General features: G+C 54.4%; 2 protein-coding genes and 1 pseudogene across 2 annotated transcripts; 2 read left to right on the top strand and 1 right to left on the bottom strand.

Annotated features, from left to right (window-relative positions):
- Positions 1–209: 209 nt before the first annotated feature.
- LOC146896165 (uncharacterized) lies at positions 210–8441 on the bottom strand (annotated as a pseudogene).
- On the top strand, positions 5240–11843 carry Cryba2 (crystallin beta A2). Its single transcript, XM_085698102.2, has 5 exons — positions 5240–8637; positions 8825–8992; positions 9629–9770; positions 11108–11250; positions 11636–11843. The coding sequence occupies exons 2-5, from the start codon at positions 8832–8834 to the stop codon at positions 11781–11783; spliced, it is 594 nt and encodes a 197-aa protein (XP_085554228.2). The 5' UTR covers positions 5240–8637; positions 8825–8831; the 3' UTR covers positions 11784–11843.
- A 3846-nt stretch (positions 11844–15689) lies between these two features.
- Positions 15690–19594, top strand: Fev (FEV transcription factor, ETS family member). The gene is made up of 3 exons (XM_087904475.1): positions 15690–15962; positions 16613–16687; positions 18466–19594. The coding sequence occupies exons 1-3, from the start codon at positions 15911–15913 to the stop codon at positions 19041–19043; spliced, it is 705 nt and encodes a 234-aa protein (XP_087760601.1). The 5' UTR covers positions 15690–15910; the 3' UTR covers positions 19044–19594.
- Positions 19595–20636: the final 1042 nt, after the last annotated feature.

Below are 20636 nucleotides of genomic sequence, written 5' to 3'. Positions count from 1 at the left end.
AAAGAAGTATATTGAGATGTGTGGAAGGTGAGAGCTGCCAGTGTGGACGGCAGAGACCCAGCGTACCTTTAGAAACCTGAGGATGAGTTTCCCATGGACTGGCAAGAGGGGTGCTGGACTTAGTCTGGCCAGTGCAGGGCGCTTCAGGAGGGGCGCAGTTGGCTTTGCTACAGTGTATCCTGGAAGAACCTAGTGCTAGGCCTGGTGGGCTAAGCAGGTGGCCATGGAGGCGGGATGGTCAATTCTTTCCACATCTGTTCCCCAGCACCTCCAGAGCCTGTCTGGTTCCCTGAATTCTGCTAAGAGGTTAAGAAACCGAGCCGTGGTGGCGCACACCTTTAATCTCAGCACTCCAGAGACAGAGGCAGGCGGGTCTCTGTGAGTTCGAGGCCAGCTTGGTCTATAGAGCCAGTCCCAGAACAGTCAGAGCTACACAAAGAAACCCTGTCTCTAAAGACCAAACCAACACCAAAACAAACAAACAAACAAAAGTTTAAGGAGGATACTGAGGTACGAAATAGTGGGCCAGAATTTGGATCTGGACACATTTGGAAGTCACGGTTCGAGGGACTAGAGACTCCACTCAGTGACCTCCATTACCAATCCTCAGACCCAGAGATGTTCTGTCTTCACTAGGACGTCCGCCTCTTTTTTTTTCCACCTAAGCCCCGCTGGGCAGCCTCTGTCCTCTGCTCCTCCCTGAGCTCAGAGCCAGGTGGGTGGAAAAGTGACATCTGGTGTTGTTCCAGAGGCACTCAGGTCCCCGGCACCCTCCCTTACACGCCGCCGCCCCCCCTCCACGCGCCCGGCCGGTGGTGCCGCTGCCGCCGCCAAGGCCTCTCTGCAGAAGCTTGGTCTCTGATCCTGGGCGGGGGGAGGGGGACGCTCCGCCTCCATGAGTCAATATTTGCCCCGAGCAAACGGGCGCCCGGACAGGTGTGCGTGCGTGCGTGTGTGTGTGTGTGTGTGGTGTGTGTGTAGGGGCGGGGACTGAACTGGCAGTAGTATAAGAGTGCTCTGAACCCTGGCTAGGGCACAAGCTCCGGGGCGTGTGCTGGGGACGAAGCCAAGCTTGGCTGGTTTGGGCGGAGGGGCAGAAAAGCTGTGGACGGTGGCCCGGGAGGGAGGGGCGAGCCAGGTGTGCACCTGTGGCGTCCGCCGCTGCAGCCGACGTGTCAGCCACAGCGGTGCGCAGGTGAGAGCGGGCGGCTAGCGGAGCGGTGGCGCTGCGCTCGAGGAAGATCACCGACGAGTCGTCGCCGAGGACCGCCGCCAGGCCCCGGGTCCTCCGCTCCGGCCCCGCGACGAGCCCCTCGCACAAACCGGACCTGAGCGTTTTGTTCGTTCGGCTCGCGTGAGGCAGGAGCGGCTTCTCAGCATCAGCCCCGGGGCCGGCCATATCGCCACGCAAGCACCTGCCAGCCGCCACCACCGCCACCATATGGGTCGCAGAGACTGTGCACCGTACCCGGGGGACATCCGGCTCCCATCAGGCTCCGCCTGCCATGCCCGCAGACTCTGAGCTGCCAGGGACAGCTCGCTGCCGGGTAATGCGGGCTGAGCCGGCTTCAGCGGGGTGTCCAGAATGGGCTGAAGTCCAGAATAGATCCCCTTCTGAAGGTGGAAACTGCTGTGGCAGGGCGAACTCCGTGGCCTTGGGCAAGTGTTTCCCAGGCCTCTTGGTTCTCGCGTTTGAGAAAAAAAAAATGAGGCAGCTTTGTTCCTCATAAGAGTGAGGGTCTCCGCCAACCTCTTTATCTTAGTTTCTGGGCTCCTACGCATTCTACTGAGTCCCTTTAACCTGGCCCTCTAAGAGTCGGTGCCCCAGCTGTGAGGTTGTAGAAAACCTGGGTGTGGTGAGCCAAGGCTTCTGTGCAGACTCAAACCTACCCCTCCATCTCTCTTTCATGCTCCCGCTGCCACCCCAAAATTTCACTTCTACCACCTCCCCGTCTACCTGTCAGTCCAATCATATCTGAGATCAGCAGACACCAAAGAGGACAAACACAGGATCTTCAGACACAGGACGGAACTCACCACCTTTCTCAAACCCCATAATCTTGTATTCTCTGCAGCCCAGTCAGACAGGCTGTAGCGCTCAGCTCAGCCAGAGTTCCGTCATGGATCATTAGCCACAACCCAGATCTGGGATGGGCCACCCCCTTTTCAGTTACTTAAAATGCCTGCAATGGCCTGCAAGAAGGGGATTGTCTTACACTCTGGCAGAGGAGCCCAAACTGAGAGTTCTACACAAGGCCTGGAGGAGAGGCTAGGCCAGAGAGGAGTAATTTCATTCCTCCATTCCTGCTTCTGAGGATGGGTGACAAAACCCAGCAGCAGGCTGAAGGCAGAAAAAGGCTCCTTGTACAGCAACAAAGGCCCCTGGCTGGTTTTCTATTAGGGTCAAGAAGCAATGGTGGAGAGTGGTGCCCGCACACCAAGACAGATGCCAGGAAGATGGAAAATAGGGTTATAATTCAGAAGTTTCTGGAAGCGTCGTCTTATCCCATCCACTACCCCTTTCCCTAGCCCTGAGAGGCCCCCACAGGATCTGCAGAGTTTGCTCCTAAGAAATGGTTTTAAAACCACTCTGATGAGGATGTGTTCTTGGCTGGGCTAGCCCCAAGGCCAGGCTGTATCCACATAGCCCCCTGTGATCCCCACCCTGGCCTCTTTGACCAGGGTCTTCCCTCCTTGCCCTCAGTGGTACTGAGTGATTCACCCTCAGCAGTCTGGATCACCTTTCCTGTGTCTTTGATAGCACCCCCCTCCCCATTATAGCATGGAACTAGCACTCCTTAGGGGGTTCCAGGTCTTGAGTCTGCACACAGAGGTCTGTCCTTGGAATGGTCTCCAGAACATATAAAAACAGCCCTAGGAAGCAGGGTGACAAAGAGAGACCAGGCAGTGGCCTGAGGATCTGGCCTGGGGATGGACATTAATTCCTGGCCCTTGCTAAAGCTTCCTTCCCACATCCCCACCCCCTACCCATTTCTAAGATTCACTTTTCCAGGCCATCGTGGGGCATCTGGCCTCTCTTCTGGGTCCCTCCCTGTCAGATCGAGGTGGAGTCTGACAGGCCTGCAGGTGCTGGGATAGAAGGGGGGTACCCAGCAGCTGGTGTGCGGGCTGCCCCTCCCCCTTCCTGCTTCAAGCCAGAGCCTGCTTCCTGTCTTCCCTGTCAGCACTCCGGGCTGGGGGAGGGAACAGGTAGGGGGAAGAGGAAAGGGACAGAGCAGTTGAAGCGCTGCCCTGGGGGAGGGGGTGATGGGGAGACTGGGAAACAGCAGGGGAGACGTGGCCAAGGGGACGATGGAGGAAGAAGAGACCCCAGGACAGGGCAAAGACAAAGAGTGTAGCGCAGAGCCGAGCGCTCAGTAGGGAAAGGAGCGCTTGAGAACTTTCAGACAGCGGAGGCTAGAGCTAGCGGGAAACCAGGGTCAGAGGCCGAGAGAAACCAGACACGTGCAGGCAGGCGTTCGTGCTGCGCACGCACACACGCGGGGGTGGGGGAGGTGGGGGGGTGGTGAAAGAACAGAAGATGGAGACCAGAGAGGAGTGGGATAAGAGAGAGGTCAAGTGGATGGATAAAAACCAGAGGTGTGGTGGAGGGAGAAGGAAGAGGGTGGCCTGTGGGAATGACCCCAGGGGAGGACACAGAGGTGGGCCGCAAACGGTAACTGCCAGGACTGGTAGGATGAACACCGCCTCATTAAAAGCCAGAAGTTGGAAAGGTACGAGGCTCACGCACGCAGTCCCTGAGCAGTGACGGGCGTGACTCCATCTTTCCCTGTCAGGTCACTGCGGAGCAACTGCCCTGCCCCCACCCACTCTGGTGCATCTGGCTCGGCCTTGGAACTTCTGGGCTCGGAGGCCTCTCAGGGTCCGTGTGAGAAGGGAGACTTAGGAGTGGGGGCTCACATCCAGGTGCTAATCCCTCTCCAGCCAGGTTAGCACCGGAGCTTTGGTGACCTTCTTGGAGATTAATCCCCATGGAGACGAGTCTCGCCCCCTCACTCTGGCTGGGCCGGGTGGGTAACTGGTGAGGCAGGTGGGGCAAGCCAGGGGCGGGATGGGAAGAGAAAAGAGCCTTCCTCAGACATGGCAGGATCAAGGTTGGCATGGCTGAGAGGACCCCTCCAGCAGCCAGCTTAATTTACAGGTAAAGCAAGGGGTGGGGTTGGAGGAGGGCTGGCCAAGAAAGCCAGAGGAAACCGAGGTCAGGTCTTCAGCTCCCTGTTCCCTTCCACCCTTGTTCCCTTGCCAGCATAGGCCTGAGCAATAACAGGGGAACCTGGAACACCTCCCTGACCTGTCAAACTTGAGTGAGCAGAGTGGCTTCTGGGAGAAGGAAAGTGAAAGAGAGGCCTCTTGTTGAGTGTTCTGCTGGCTTCCCTAGAACCAGGATCAGGTAGGGAAAGGTGCTTGCCGCCTTTACCCCTCCCAACCCAACCCCACCCCATCCCAGAGGAAGTGGGGAGAACCCCGAGACCAAGACCTTCATAACCTGGAAACACACCAACAGCAGCGACTACCAGTTGTTGAGTATAGACTGCAGGGTGGCTCTGTGTTTTCCATACATTTAAATCCCCCCCCCCCGCAGTAGTCAAGACAATGATTCCCATTTTGCGGAGGAGAAAATGGACTTTGAAACGGAAGAGCTGGGGTTTGATCTCAGGGAACAGCATGGCTCCAGGGCCCATCTAGCCTTCAGTGCCTTCAGTGCCTTCAGTGCCGTCAGTGTTTAGTGTTCACAGCTAAACAGTGAAGAAGATGCACGGGTGAAGAGGGGCACGGGTGCATGTCAAAGCGCGCGTGTGAGGGTGTGTTCCGGTGTCAGCCCTCCCCCATGCTTGGCACATGATATTCTAATTGACAGAACAGCTGTCTATTGAGTCCCAGGACAGGGCAATTCACACATCAAGTTGGTGGGATCGTTCCCATGTACCTGTTACTGAGGATGACTCTACTGACACCTGACTGTGAACCTGTGTGCGTGTGCCCTCTCCCTGCCTCCAGCCCATCCTAGAAGAGTCTCGTGGCCTCCTGTGGAAGTGGGTGAGTAGGGTGGAGGTGAGCTCTCCAGTCCTACTGAGGACAGATAAGACAGAGTGGGATAATGTGGGTGGGGCTCCCATCTGTCTGGTGAACTGGGTTTGTCTCACACTGACTTATCTCTGTCTCCTGGGAGACAAGGCTTGTACTGCCCCAGGGAAGGAACTCCTCTGCCTGTTCCAGACCTGAAGTGGGGCGGGGACCAGAGGAACCAGGCTGCCAAGGAAAGGCTGGGACTCAGGTGGATGAGGGCACCACTCACAGAATTTGCATTTTTCAGTCCCCAAGGCCCTGGATAATTTCCCTGTGAAATTAAGGGAAGGGGTGGGATCAGGCCACCTTGAGGAGAGGACATTAGCCACCAGTATCTCTAAACTGTCTAGCAGTACTGAAAAATAGGGCTCTTCATGGATTCAGACTCCACACACAGGCAGTGCCCCTTCCCTAGGCGTTTTCTGGACCTTTACTGAGAACTCAGGATTGGGTCTGGGCATTTATCTGCAGAGTCCACAAGTCCCCACATGGGATGGAGGATTTGGGTGGAGGGTTAGATCCTTGTGGAAACAAGCAAGTTCAAGCCTGAAGGTTCTCTGTGAATCTAAGGGTCAACATGGAATGGGTCGGGGTAGACAATCACAGTGGAGATGTGGATAAGGTCTTAGGACTTCTGGAGTGTGTGTGTCAACGGCCCCTATATGAGATGATCGCCTCAGTAGGCTCAGAGTGGAGATTTGGGGGCATAGATCTGAGGTTGCTGGGTTGTTTGTTTGTTTTCCCGACTGTTCCCTGGAGGTCAGATCTGTGGCTGTGGAGGAGGTAAAAGGGATAGCACTGAGCTGGCAAACAAAGCCACCTGGGCATCCATCCTTCAGGAAGCTCTAAGCTCAACTGACCTGGGAAAACAAACAGGAACAGCTGCCGGGGGTAGGAGGGGGCATGAGGGAGAGACCAGGGGCTGGAACTGGACCAGCCTGGTGGAAAAGGGAGGACAATGGAAGGAGTCTACAGCATGGAGACGGTTTGGTTCTGCCGCACCAGGGAGTGGGGGCTGCCTGAGAACCTCTAGGCCTCCATCCTTTTTAGAGGCACCTACCCATTCTTACTCGCTTGGGGGACACGGGACCTCAGTTGCTGTAGGCAGTGCGAGCAGGTGTGGTGGTGACAGACACGCCATTTAGCTAACTGCAGAGAGAACTAAAAGCCGTGGATGTGTGGTAAGACCGCATTTTCCTGATGAGGAAACCCAGGTGCAAGCAGAGTTGGGGAGGCTGGCTGCTGTCAGGAGAACTTCCAACTGGAAAGGGTAGGCTTCTCATATAGACCACCACCCCCAAAACCAGGATCTCACCTTCCCTCTATCTTTTTCCAAATCCTGAGGACTACTAACCAACATATGGACTGGAAGCTACCCGCACCCCAGGCCAGAGGTAACACACGAGCCCACAGTCACCAACAGCACAGTAGCCTACAGTCACCACCACAGCAATCACACACACACACACACACACACACACACACACATATGCACACGCACACACCCCTGGCTGCTTTTTTTGTCAGTGCAGACTCTGCCCCCTGGTGGCCACCTCTGGAATTGTCCAATGGAAGTAAAAAGATCTTTTATTATCTATCATTTTTTTTCAAGCCTTACTTCTTGATGCAGCTAGGACTTGTGAAACAGAGAAGAAGCAAGAATAGTAAACATCCAGGAGTAACTGATGCCATATATGGAGTCTGAACTTTTCCCCATAGTCTGGGGAAAAATTACAGGTCTGTTATGTGTGTCTAGCCCTCTCTAAGGAAGAGTCAAGCAGCCAAACAGTAATTCTGGCTCCACCCTCAAGCAAACCTAGTCAGATTTGTCCCATTTTACCCCCATGTTCTCCTGGCTTGGAGTGTAACCTCAACTCAAGTTCATGCATGTCAATCCCAACAGTAACTTCTTACTAGTGAACGGAGAGGCCAAAGGGAGGTGCTGCCTACCCCCTCCCCCTCCACACACACACAGAAGCCCAGAACTCCAGAAATGGAATTAGTAGGATGGGTAAACCATCACCCACTCCACTGGAGACTTCCTTGTACGTGCCTTCCCCGTAGACATTTGGCTCACAATTGGTCACCTTGTTAATTCACTCCATTTTAATTGGATTCCTGCTCAGTATCCAGCACCATGCTAGGCTGGAAGATGACAACTGGGAACAAGGCAGACATAGTTCCTCCCCGTTTGTGTCAGGCTTACAGTCAGTCTAGTGAAGGAGGCACTGGTGCCTCTGTGAACCGAGGAGGGCATCTTTAGACGGACTCACGCTAGATAGGAAATAGATGATGGGTGACTAGCATCGCCCACAAAGTGGCAGAGGGACTAGCCACGTCGAGAGCATGTGGTTAAAACACCCCAGGAACTGCAATGGGCAAATGTAAAGACTGGGCTGGGAATGGGCTTAGCACATTAGGTGAACTTCCAGAAGTTGGGGTAGGATGCAACAGAGAAGAAAGCCTGGATTTTCTTAACTCTGAAACTGGCCAATTAGGAGTTTGCACAAAGTTCCACACCAGACTGAGTTTCAATATCCACGTTTGTGTGTGCAAGTTGAACCCACCAGGCTGCTGTTGAGTATACAAGGAAGGAACTCGGCAAATAGTAACAAATTAGTTCACCCCCACCACGGACTTTCCTGCTGGGATAGCCTCTCACCACCAAGGAGTACTTGTTAAAGCAACTGTCTAGTTGACAGCTAACAGTGAGGCCCTTTCCTTCCTGCAACCACCTCTTTGGGTCTCTAAGCCTTTTCTCCTTTTCCCCGCCCCCAACCCCTTCCCAGCCGGCGGATTCTAGGGCTCTGGCGGCCTCGGCACTCTCTCGGGAAGGTTGAAATGCTCCTTCTACCTCGGACAGTCAGCCCCTCCCTTGGCACTGGTATTTCCAAAACCCAGGCAAACCTAAGCACTCCCAGATGCTTTTCTGAGTTTAGTGCCACCTGGCGGCGAGGCCTGGTCTCGACCTCGGGACGGGAGAAGACCAGTTGGTAAACCCCGCTCCGGAAGAAAAGGACAGCAATGGACAGATCTCCCAGCGAAAGGAGGCCTGGGGGCTTGACGCTAGAGAAGGGTCTTCTTCTTCTCCGGCCTAGCGACGCCCAAAACAGAAATCTTCTCTTAGGGAATTTTAACATTAGAAAGAACAGTGCTGTGCCAGGCTCACGTGGTCTTAGAAAAGGCTAAACCCTAAGCTTAGCCTTCATGCCTGAGGGTCTGTGCCAGGATGTGCGTGTTCTGCCCCCAGGCTTGGAGACTCTGCCAGGCTTAAGCCTCACTGAAAGAAAGCGCAGAGTCAGCCTGGGTTCCTGCGGACACGCGATGTGCGTCTCAGCACTTTCCGTTGTCATTCACGCGGGCTGGGACCAGATCGGTGGCTCCGCTGCCTATGCAGACCAGAGCTGACCAAAGCTGGCCAGCTGACTCAGCTTGCCCACCGCGCCCGGATCCCACAGGGAGAGGCAGCCAGACGGAGGTATAAAGCGGCGCACATCAGGCTCGCGCGCAACTTCTCCATTTTCCGTGCCTGCGGTGCTCAACCCTCCGGTGAGTACCTGGTGCAGGGGGAAAGGGGGGGGAGAAACGAGGGAAAAGCCCTGCCCTGGGCAGCTTGTTTCTAGAGCCAGGAGAGATCCAGTCCCGGGGACCCGAACTGCCTATCAAGGATGGGCAGGCTTAGGCTAGGTACAGGACTTGAGAGAGCTTAGCCGGTGATCCCGCTCTTCCTAAACAGCAGCGGCATGAGCAGCGCCCCTGTGCCGGGCGCAGTGCCCGCCTGTCTCACGCTCTGGGATGAGGAGGACTTTCAGGGTCGTCGCTGCCGTCTTCTGAGCGACTGTGCAAACGTCTGTGAGCGTGGAGCCCTGCGCAGGGTGCGCTCGGTCAAGGTGGAAAACGGCGCGTGAGTGATTCTGCTGCATCTGTTGAGCTAACTTAGAGGGTGTCCGGCTTCTCTCATTCCCACCCCAGCCAAAGTCAGAGCCTGGGACTTCATCCTACACTCCACTATGCCCTTAGACAGACTCATCAACAAGACAAACCTTTGTTCTCTCCAAAACTCACAACCCTCCCCAAGACAAAGACAAGAAACGAACTATGGGGCTCCGCCCTGAAACTCCAACGGTTTTCTTTGTGCGAAGTCAGGTAGCCTTGTGCAGACAGATCCTTTCTGCTGGCCCTCATCTTAGTATCCAAGAAGCCAGCTTGGGGGCCTGGAGAGAGCTGAGGTTCCTTTGCGGGCCGGAGACTCAGTTGCATCCCTAGGAAGGCACATAAATCCCTGCAGACAGTCCTTGGTCTGGTGATCTTTGTAACCCAAAACATTTCTTCTATCCTGTGGGCCATGAATGGGAGGCCTAGGCCCTTCCAAACCTAGAAAGCACTCGGTTTGGGGGTTTCATTCTCCAGAAGGACTCGGTGTGTCTGGGAAATGCTCTAGAGTTTGGGTCCCTGGGTTTTCGCTTTAACCACAGCAAGAAAGTGGTGACCCAGAGGGAAACTGCAAAGATACCTCCCAGTTCCCCTTCTCCTTTTTCAGATGGGTGGCCTTCGAGTACCCCGATTTCCAGGGGCAGCAGTTCATTCTAGAGAAGGGAGATTATCCTTGTTGGAGCGCCTGGAGCGGCAGCAGCAGCCACCACAGCAACCAACTGCTGTCTTTCAGGCCGGTGCTCTGTGCGGTGAGCAAGGCCCACTTCCTCTCCTCTCCTCTCACCTAGCTTCAGGCTCCAGCAAATGCGTAGGGCCTTGAAAAACCTATTCCACCCCGAATAGTGTATGTGAATAAAATCTTAACGGGAGGGTGGGGGGGGTGGTGGTAATGGCATTTCTCCAGAACCAAAACCAAAACGTCTGAAAATTGGGATTATGGAGACACAGGTGTGGATCAGCACCATGGACAGCATCAGAGAGCCGCTAGTTGTGAGCATGCCTGGGCCCTTAGGCTTTCAGTCCCCCACAGGTGTAAGGGAACCTGTCAGCACACAGTCCCGGGAGACTGAGGTGGCTGCTGTCAGCCCCATACACAGTCTTAGAAATGAGGTTCAGAGGCATAATATGACTTTACAGGATCAAACGTGTTAACATGCTGATGACACTCGAATTCAGTCCAGAGATCGGACTAGAACAGGCTCAGTGTCAAGATGTCTCTGAGTGTTGGAGGGGTGTGTGTGTGTGTGTGTGTGTGTGTGTGTGTGTGTGTGTGTGCGTGCGTGCGTGCGTGCACGTGCGTGCGTGCGTGTGTGTGTGTGTGTGTAATAATGAGCCAAACGTCCAAAAGAGGACTCTCTCTCCTGCTCACTTAGGTGAGTTCTGGGACTGGCGGTGAAGGTCAGAGGACCCAGTCCAGTCTTTCAAGAGGCTGTGAGTGACGATAACTGTGTAGGAGGAAGACCTCTGTGCTAGGCCAGATACAACCAACACCATGTCCACCTGTATGTTCTGACTGTTCCATCCAGTACCCCTTAGCTGGGTCCCGATCTGAGCGAGGCAGTGATGGGGAGCTGAGCAAGGAATTGAGTCAATGAGACAGTTAATGAAATATTCTGGTTAATGGGCCAGATTTTTTTCTCAGAGCCTGTAACTTCCTTCTGAAAAGGAGGGACACAGGGGGACAGTGGTACATGCCTATAATTCCGGCTACTTTGGAGGCTGAAGCAGAAGGATCACAAATTGAAGGCCGACCTAGTATACTCAACAGGGCTTGATCCCTATTACCACAAATATAACAGAGATGATGACAGCAAAAGGCCCTGTCACAGAAGACCTTTTAGCATTGAGCTCAAAGAATCTCTGGGAATTGTCTGGTCTTCGCACATAACTCAAAGTCTTGGTAGGGCCCAGGTGGAGCCCCTGAGCATCCCAGCTGGCCAGACCCACTAGGAGCTGATGGGGTGAACTCCTGAAATGCCTAAGAGGCTGCATGTTATGTGACAAGCAGGAACTGGGTGACTAGGGTTAAGGTTATATCCATGAACAGGGCCTGACATCTCTGTCACCCCCTATTTCTGTGCCTCAGAACCATGGCGACAGCCGCGTGACACTGTTTGAAGGGGAAAACTTCCAGGGCTGCAAGTTTGAACTCAGCGATGACTACCCATCACTGCCTTCCATGGGCTGGACCAGCAAAGATGTGGGTTCCATCAAAGTCAGCTCTGGAGCGTGAGTCCTGGGGCTGAACAGGGGAGGTAGGAAGAGTGGGAAGTCCATGAGAACAAAAGAGAAGATGGGAAGATGATGGAGGAGGCCTACAGAGATGTGGGGGAGGAGGGGAGAGGACCGGAAAGAGTAGCAAAAGGTAATACAGACCAGATCCAGGGGAGTGTGTGGGAATGTGGGGGGTTGAAAACTTGGGTAAAGAGGAAATGAAGGATGGGTGTAGGAGACAGGCTAAAACAGATCACAAGAAGACCCAGAGCAAAAGGCAGGGCTGAACTGTGGCTTTGGAGCTGGCTGGTGGCAGCTGGGATGGGACTGTTGAGGGGACCACACAGGTGGGAGCAATGCAGAACCTACTCACTACCTACTGTTTTCTTCACTCTCCTAGGTGGGTGGCCTACCAGTACCCAGGTTACCGAGGCTACCAGTACGTCTTAGAGCGGGACCGGCACAGTGGGGAGTTCCGTACCTACAGCGACTTTGGCACGCAGGCCCATACTGGACAGCTGCAGTCCATTCGAAGAGTCCAGCACTAGGCTCTACCCTCTCCGTCATTATCACCCCTAAGATTCTAATAATAAAAGTTCTTGACTCTACCTCCCCTCTTGCCTCTTTCCTTCTCTCTCTCTCTCTCTCTCTCTCTCTCTCTCTGTGTGTGTGTGTGTGTGTGTGTGAGAGAGAGAGAGAGAGAGAGAGAGAGAGGACTTTATACATTTGTGCAAATAAGAAGTAATCTCTCCTCCTCCTCCTCCTCCTCCTCCTCCTCCTCCTCCTCCTCCTCTTCTTCTTCTTCTTCTTCTTCTTCTTCTTCTTCTTCTTTTTAGACAAGATTTATTTGTGTAGCCTTGACTGTCCTGGAACTCTTTCTGTAGTACAGTCTACAGGTTGCCTTAAACTCAGAGATCCTATGGGCCTCTGTCTCTCAGATTTAAAGTGTGTGTCACCACTGCCCAGCAGGCAGGTAATCTCCATTCTTATATTTTTGAGGATTGTTTCTTCCAATAAGGCCCCAGAACCTTTACCCATCAAGTATGACCTAACTGCAAGGAGTATGGGTATGCTCTCGGGGAGCTAGAGGGAAACAGTCAGCAAGAGTTGTGGGATCCAATCAGATGCAGCCAGTTCCAGATCTTGACTTGGGGGGGGGCACACCCATGTAGGTCAAAGCATTGAAAGCCCAGATGGTACCTTTGCCATTCTCCAGATGGATCAACAATCCCATCATGAATTAGGGTCCAAAACTGAATTTCGACTACCACACACTCCTTGGGTCAGCAACCACCATGCAGGGCAAAATATCCTGGACCATATACAAAAGCTCTTCTTGATCCTGTACCCCCAACCCCAGGCCATCTTCAGTCTGCATCTTCACCCTGGTTTCCAGACAGCCAGGGTAACCTGCCAGTGTCTTTCAAAGGTCCCCTTTCTTTTGTTCCCAGGAGAAGCATTCATGGGAAGCCCCACCGACCACTATGCCCTTCTACAGGAGCTGCTTTATCCCTTTGAACCCAGGCCCAAGACTATAACATGTACCTCCCATGATATTAGACTTTTCTATCTACCCCAACATGGAAGCTATTGATTGATGCTTTGTGTATGTCCAGGGGTGGTTGTGAGGATTTAATAACAGCCCCCTAAGAATATGTGTTGGGCTGTGAAAAGCACTGAAGCAGTGGATGTAGGACCCTCCCCCCCCCGCCCTGTCATGGGTCTCAGAAGCAAGGGTCCGAGCTCTCAGTTCTGAATGGCCTCTAGAGTCCATGGCTCCTGTTGCATTTGACCCTCCAAATATCCTCCATTCTTCATCTATCTCATTAACAAAGAAACTGGGGTTAAAGAGAGCGCATGCCCAATCAGTGACTAAGCCAGGGTTTGAAAACAGGGCCCCAGGTGCCAAATTCAGGTTCAATGAATGCTAAGTTGAGCTGAGGCTAAAACTTCAGGTTTCTTCAGAGCCTGAAACATGTGGATTCCTGACTGGCCATCTCTTTGCAGGACAGTAGTATTAAGGAAACTAAATGCATACAACTTGGTCCTTACACACTTACCATGTGCTGTCTCATGAAAAGCTCACGATTTGCAGATGGTGCTTACACCATCAGTTTGAAGACGAAGTTCAATACTTCCTCGGCACCACACAATTAGGTCATAGGCAAGATTGCTGAACCAGAGCTGTTCCAAACCCCAGGACATCTTGGCTTTAGGCCCCATCTTCTCACTACCTGTTTCCAGAAATAGGCAATGTGTGAGAAAGGGAGAGAGTGCTCCCTGGTACCTTCTCTGGGACAAACAATTGGGCATCCTCCTCCTAGGAGTATCTGTGGTCACCTCTAGGACCTGGCAGAGGGACCCTGGATAGGTTGCTGCTGGTCTCAGGTTTGTTTGATCCAACTTTTGCCGGCATGGATCTTTTTAGGTTTTTCTGGATCCAGAAGTCACATTCTGAGTCCCACATCTATCAACCCCTGGCAGCTTATAAGGAGAGGCTGAAGTTGGCATAACTGAGGGTTTTAATCTCTGGTTCTCCCATTCCGGACAGGCTGGTGGTCTGCAGACTCAGGAGGAACCACGATACACAGCTTGGCAAGGAGACAATGGAGGGGAAGCTACCAAGGAATCTCACCCCTTCAGCACCTGAGTGCTCTGTCAGTCTGAGCACAAAGTCTGAGCTGTTGATGCTTGCCCAGCATACAGCTGTTGTGTAGGACACACACACACACACACACACACACACACACATATCTTCGCCCTTCTGCCTCAGCCTCCTGCTGATAGTATTAAGTGGGTAAACCTCCATGCCCTCCAGCTCTTCCTGTTCTTACCTTCTTGCTGTTGCCTTGTGTCAGTAGTTGTTGGAAGGAGCAATAAGAGGGCACAGGAGCAGGACTGAGAACTTGGCAGTACCTTAAGGCCCTTTCCTGCGGTGTCCTAAGCTTGTTTCCCCAAAACATCCCAACCCCTGCCTTTGCTTGACTAGATTCCATATCTGCATCCTGAAGTCTCCATCCCTGTCTTGATAGGATGCTGTTGACTGTCCCATCTTTCTTCCTCCTCATCTGCGTACCTTTGCCTAGCAAAGATGAACTCTCCCATGATTGACAGCAAGTGAGAGTGGACAGGGTCCCTGCAGAAGCCAAGTAGGATTTTTGCAGCAGGTCTTCATACAGGCACCCTGGGAACAAGAACCCTGCAGGAGGCTTGTCCTTTTCCAGCTCTCCTAGCTCCTGTGTTTAAGCAAGAGAGAGGAGGACACAGAAAAATTGCTGTCAGCAATTCTGACAGCAGCTACCCCCTGCCATATGTGTCAAGTATCACATACCCAAGTGTCACAGGGTTGTAGAAAAAGCATTGCTGACCCAGGGTACCAACTTCAGTCTCAGGGCTAGGAAGTCTCACAGGTACCCAGACACCCTGCTCTACCTGGAAGCCACATTAGGAAAGGCACAAGTACAGACCCTATTGGGATCCTTGTAACCCTGCAGCGTGGTTCATCCATAACCAGAATGGGAGTGTTTGTGAGAGTGGGAAAGGGAGGGAGAGAAACAGTCGTAGTGAGAACTGGGAAGAGGAATAGGAATCTACAGGGGGAAAATCAGCTTACATCTATTCTGTCTCGGGCTAGACAGAGAGGCTCCAACAGGCAACTGAACAGATGAAAAGAGGAGGAAGAGAGGAGGAAGAGAGGAGAAAAGAGGAGAAAAGGGGAGAAAAACAACAGTCATACGGCAGCAAGGAGACCTAAAAAGGAGGTGAGGAGAATAAGGAAACGACCAACTCAGAAGTTGCTAGGGGAAATGCCCCAGTGTCCTGCCTGAGGCTTGGGGCCAGGCGAAGACAGGAAACCAATGAAAGCGTAGGGGAGACCGAGAAGGAGATCGGGTCTCTAGGGACCAACAGAGAGTAGGAGAAAGGAGGGAGAAGGCACCGGGGTGGGCAAAGATAAAGGGAGCCACGGCAGCACGGCCGGGAGCGTAGCGACAGGCAAGAGGGAGGGAAGCGGAAATTTAAAAGTGAAGATGCAGATAACGCAGCCTGGAGACGGGGACCCGGGTAGGGGGGGGGGGAGAAAGGGGGTGGAGAGTAAGCAGTGAGGGAGGGGAGGGAGAGGTTGGAAAGAAGGCTCTGGGGAGAGGGCCTGGGAGGCTATGGTCCGAATTGGGGCCAGCATTCCCGCCCAACGATGTTTGCCCAAGAGTCGGGGTGACAGAAAAGAAGCGCACTCCAGGCCCCCATCTGAGCTCGAAGCCGGGGGCCCATCCCCCGCGTGTCTCCCGGGCTGCGGAGCGCAGGGGGCTGCCGGGTGCGCTTGGCTGAGGCGCTGCGCGTCGGAGACTTTATTGCGATGGGAAGATAAGAGGGGCGGGGGCGGGGTCTGTGGGGCCGAGGCGGCCGCACTTTAATTAAAACGGAAATTGCGGCCCCTGCCCGTGCGGGGCCGGAGGGTTGCAAGCCGCCCTGTAGCTAGGAGCACCGCTCCAGGACCCCCTCCCTTCTCGCCACACCCTGGCTGCCCGCTCCCGCCAGGCCTTGCCGGACCCGCTGGCGTCTACTCTTTCCTGTCACCCACAGTCGCCTCGGGCGGGGATCGGCACCCCAAGCGCAAAGCTGACGTGCCCCCCCCTACCGGTCCCCCCCATCTCCCACCGCCCAGTCCCCGGCAGCGATGAGACAGAGCGGCGCCTCCCAGCCCCTGCTGATCAACATGTACCTGCCAGGTACCAGGGACCAGCCGGGGGCTGGAGGCACCAAGACCCTGGGCGGGAAGTCTAGGTTGGGGCAAGGGCCAAGTTCGATGGGTCAAAGGAAGGGAATGATTCCAGAGAGTCGCTTTGTGGGTGTGTGAAAGGGACAGTCTGGGGCATTCAAGGTAGACAGCGAGCTCCGGGGTTTCATTGTGGGTCTAGATAGGACTCGCAGATTCCGGATTCTAGGAGGCTGAAAGCAGGGGTCTTTGGCGTGGTGGTCTCCGGGCTCCAGCTTTGCCCGAAAGCTGTTATCCGCTGGGCGTCGCCTCTGCGCTCACAAGGGTCCTCACCTTCGTCCTCCGAGCATTCACACCGGCCGAGCCTTCCAAGCGCCCCCTTCCTCTTTACGAGGGGCTCTGCTAGCTCAGACTCGGCTGGTGCGATCCCCTCTGGGTTTTATAACGCTCCAGCCGGCCCCTTCGGAAAGCGGATTTCCTTTTTCCTGGACGCGTTTCCTGACTTGGGCGCTATGGAGGGGCTCTGCGCCGCACGCGTCGCAGCCTAGCTTGGGAAGGAGGAGCTGGGTGGCCCGAACCCCAGAACACTGCAGCCCCGGGCCCTTTCGGTCAAATCCGCAACTTCCGCCTAGGTCTGCTTGACTGTTTTCTTCTGCGCCGCAGATCCCGTCGGAGATGGTCTTTTTAAGGAAGGGAAGAGCCCGAGCTGGGGGCCACTGAGCCCCGCGGTGCAGAAAGGTGAGCTGAATGATACACTGGGCTGATGGAGACACCATAGTAAATGGGGGGGGGGGCAGGGCTATGAACCCAATAGGACGGGTACCCCTGCCACTAGACAGAGGGTCAGAGAGGTGTGCATCCACATTATGGAAAATTATAAGGCCGTGGGTAGTTCGTGCAGAGGCCCTGGGAAAACACTGATTTGATCTTTGACTCGTGCATTTTTTGAGTCCTTGCTCTAGGTCTACAAGACAGGTCAGACGAAGGAAGGGGATGATCTTGGCTCCCAGATCCTTTTTGGTCAAGGGTGGGTGGTTTTTCAAGCTTTCAAGCGGTTGCCGTGGTGCTTAGCATCTTTTGGGGGAGGGCTCTTTTGGAGCAAAGTCGGAACACTTCCTGTCGGGGGTGAGTGTGGGGTCAATAACTACTTCCTAGCCATCCTAGGCTAGCAGAGGCCTAAGCCGCTAGCAGGCACTCCCTACTATCCCTGCCGAACTTTCTGACTTCGCCAGCCACGCCAGTCTTGGCGTTGTGTTTGATACCCAGGTTCGCTGCAGCAGACACAAGGCCTGTCAGTTAATCCTCTGGCTAGCATTTCTACTCTTTCCTGTAGCTCCTGCCCCAGCCAGTGACTTAATCTCACAAGAAGCCTCAAAAGATGAGACTGGCAGCTGCTTTTCTTTTCCCGAAGGAAGAGGATGTAACACCCAGCAGGGATGGGGGCCCAAGTCTCTGTTGTTCCTACTTGGTGCTGGGTGCACCTATTAGGCCAAAGCTTCCCATACTCTACTCTAAAACCAAACTCTGACTTCCGGGGAACCAGCCAGCTCTTCACCAGTCTGGTCTAGAGGAATTGGGGTTGAAACTCTGGAAGAAAGACCCTTTTTGGAGGGGTTCCCACCGAGTGACACGGAAGGGGGAGGAGAGACCCACCAGGCTCCACCTGAGGCAAATCCGTTTTATTCTAAAAAGGACTGGGGACAGTTTGCTAAGATTTTTGTCGCTTAAGACTTCAAAGCCGGAGAGTGTGCGTTCTGGGTCACTCACCACCACTGCCAGCAACCCTGAGATTTGTAGGAAGACCAGCCAGCATCCCGCATGATGCTTTTGCAATCCTACCTCTTTCCTCGGAGCTGCCCCCTTCCTTCTTCCCCAGCATCCCTGGGGTTAGGGCACCTGAAGGTGATGAGGATGGGGTCTCTCCAAGAATCAGCCTCTCTTCTCAGTACACAGGGCCTCTGTTCTTGTCTGTCGTGGTGTTACTTCAAGTCAGTCCTGTTTTACTGTATACCTTTGGGTGGTAGGGGCTGTCTGGTGCTCCTACGGGTAGTGGCACACTGCCCTTTGGGGCCTGAATCTCCGGACAGGACCTCACCTGGTTGAGCAGTTTAGCCTGCTGCACCGGGCTGTCTTGCACCTCTGTGCAGTCACAGTTCTAAATAAGGGAGAGTGGCCCAGAGGGGTGAGGGTCTGATGTCTGCCCCTTACCTAGGAAAGCCTAAAGCTATGCTTCACCACGGCTTCTCCACGGAGGAGACAATGAATGCCTCTCTTCACCCAACCAACCACAGAGCAATGTACCCTAGCTCTTCCGAAATGAAAGACGTTTCTATTGTGCTCGGCTGGTCTTCACGGGTTGACCAGCTGTCTCCTGCTGCTCACAGGGGTGCTGTCTGAAGTGCCCTTGTCTTCTTCAGCGGGGATTGGCGGTGGTTTGTGTTGTTTTCTTGCTTCACCTCTCTCCCCCCTGGTTTCAGCCTGCCCCGTCCGTGGCTGACCGCTCCCCTTCCCCACAGGCAGCGGGCAGATCCAGTTGTGGCAGTTTCTGCTGGAGCTACTGGCAGACCGCGCGAACGCCGGCTGCATCGCGTGGGAGGGCGGCCATGGCGAGTTCAAGCTCACCGACCCCGACGAGGTGGCCCGGCGCTGGGGCGAGCGCAAGAGCAAGCCCAACATGAACTACGACAAGCTAAGCCGCGCACTGCGCTACTACTACGATAAAAACATCATGAGCAAGGTGCACGGCAAGCGCTATGCCTATCGCTTTGACTTCCAGGGCCTGGCACAGGCTTGCCAGCCACCGCCCGCGCACGCCCACGCCGCCGCCGCCGCCGCAGCAGCTGCTGCCGCCGCCCAGGACGGCGCACTCTACAAGCTCCCTGCCGGCCTGGCCCCGCTGCCGTTCCCCGGCCTCTCCAAACTCAACCTTATGGCAGCCTCGGCCGGCGTCGCGCCCGCTGGCTTCTCCTACTGGCCCGGCCCGAACGCCACCGCCGCAGCCACCGCACTCTACCCCACCCCGGGCTTGCAGCCTCCACCCGGGCCATTCGGCGCGGTGGCAGCCGCCTCGCACTTAGGGGGTCATTATCACTAGACGGGGCGGCCTGGTGAGCCAGGGCCTCCCCCAGACGTCCAGTGGCCAGTCCCACCCTCATCCTGGGAGGAACCCCGAAGCTTTCCCCGACGTTCCTTCAACACAGATTTCATTGAAGCAGCCGCGCCCAGCCCAGGGAAGAAAAGGCTGGAAGCTTCTGAGGTCTTCCTAGAACACTAGGCTTCCAGCCCCCCATTATCTCCACCCACCCCAGGAAGAGCGATTTGCCCCCACTTTAATTTTTCTCTTTCAAGTCTCCAGATTCTAAAACTTCCGTGGTGCCCCTTCTCTTCTCACCTGCACCCCTGACTTTCTCTCTACGACTCCTATTTTTCTAGTTTCTTTCCTAATTTTTTTTTTCTCTCTCAGACTACCTGCTCCAAACTCCAAAACCTCGAGGCTTCTCATTCTCCTTCCCGGGATCTGAGAAGGCTTGGTAAACATCCCCAGCCCAACACTTGGGCTTCCTTCTCTTCCACCCCCACACTCTGGCTCAAAGACCCAGTGTGTACCTAACCTTTTCAGCCCCATTAAAGCTCCCAAGCTCTCTACTGCCTCTTTTCTGTTCATTGCTGTACCAGGGCCCTTTTCGGGGAGGCCAAAGAGGTAAAGGCTCAGTGTAGGCAGAGCAAAAGACCTCCAAAGAGTGACAGTAAGCAGGCCTGGGTGTCGGTGGCCGGAGGCCAGGGGTGAGGAAGAGCCGGTGGGTGGGATCCTAAGAGGGTGGTCTCTCACCCTCGCCCCATCCCATCCCAACTTTTACCCCTACGGCCACCCCCTCCTCCACCTTCCTCCATCTCACCCATCTTTCTGCTATCCCCTCACCTCATTTCAACAGGCAACCCATATCCTCTTCCTTCACTCTATAACAACCTTCCATCGGTCATTCCATTTTGTCCTAATTTAGTACCCTTCCCCGCCTCCACTCCCTACTCCGTCCAATTCTCTTAATACCTCTCTCACTTTTCTTCACAAAGATCCTGCTGCTCCCAGTAGCTTTGGCTCCCACCCTTCGCCTTAGATGTCTCTACTCTTAAAAAGGAGTTCTTCCCCTCTGGCTTGGCGACTCTTTTCCCGTTAGTGGTGCGCGCCCTCTGCTGGTCCGAGAGACGGTAGGCCGGGCTACTGCTAAATCTAGGAATATTCGGTGACCCATCTTCCCTACCAAGGACAAGAGGACCAGGTTGCCTCCACATTTCCTTTAGCTTTCAGCGTGAGGAGCAAAAGGAAGAATCCAGACCCTTCATCCTGAATCCAGCCTTGGGAAGTCTGGGAAATTGGTCTGGTGGCCCCACTCACTATGCAGAGGTCCTTGTGACTCTCTTATTTCTGTTCTCTCCTTTTCCAAACCTATTGTCTGGGAAGTGACTTTAGATGTTCTCCTCAGAAGAAAATAGCCCTAACCAGACTTCTAAGCCAAGATCCCTGTCCTCTCTTCCCCGTGGCCCAGGTATTACTTTCCACAAGGATAGCTGTATCTCTCCAGAACAAAGGGTGTTCCTCATTTGAATGGGAATGCCTCGGGCCGGTATCAGGCATGCGCACAGGCAGGCAGGCAGGGAGGCAGGCAGGAGATTTAAGAGGTGGAAGACT

Source organism: Myodes glareolus, chromosome 1, assembly GCF_982192425.1.
Source record: "Myodes glareolus chromosome 1, mMyoGla1.1, whole genome shotgun sequence".
NCBI classification, from domain to species: Eukaryota; Metazoa; Chordata; class Mammalia; order Rodentia; family Cricetidae; genus Myodes; species Myodes glareolus.
This window is presented reverse-complemented; position numbering and strand designations above follow the sequence as displayed.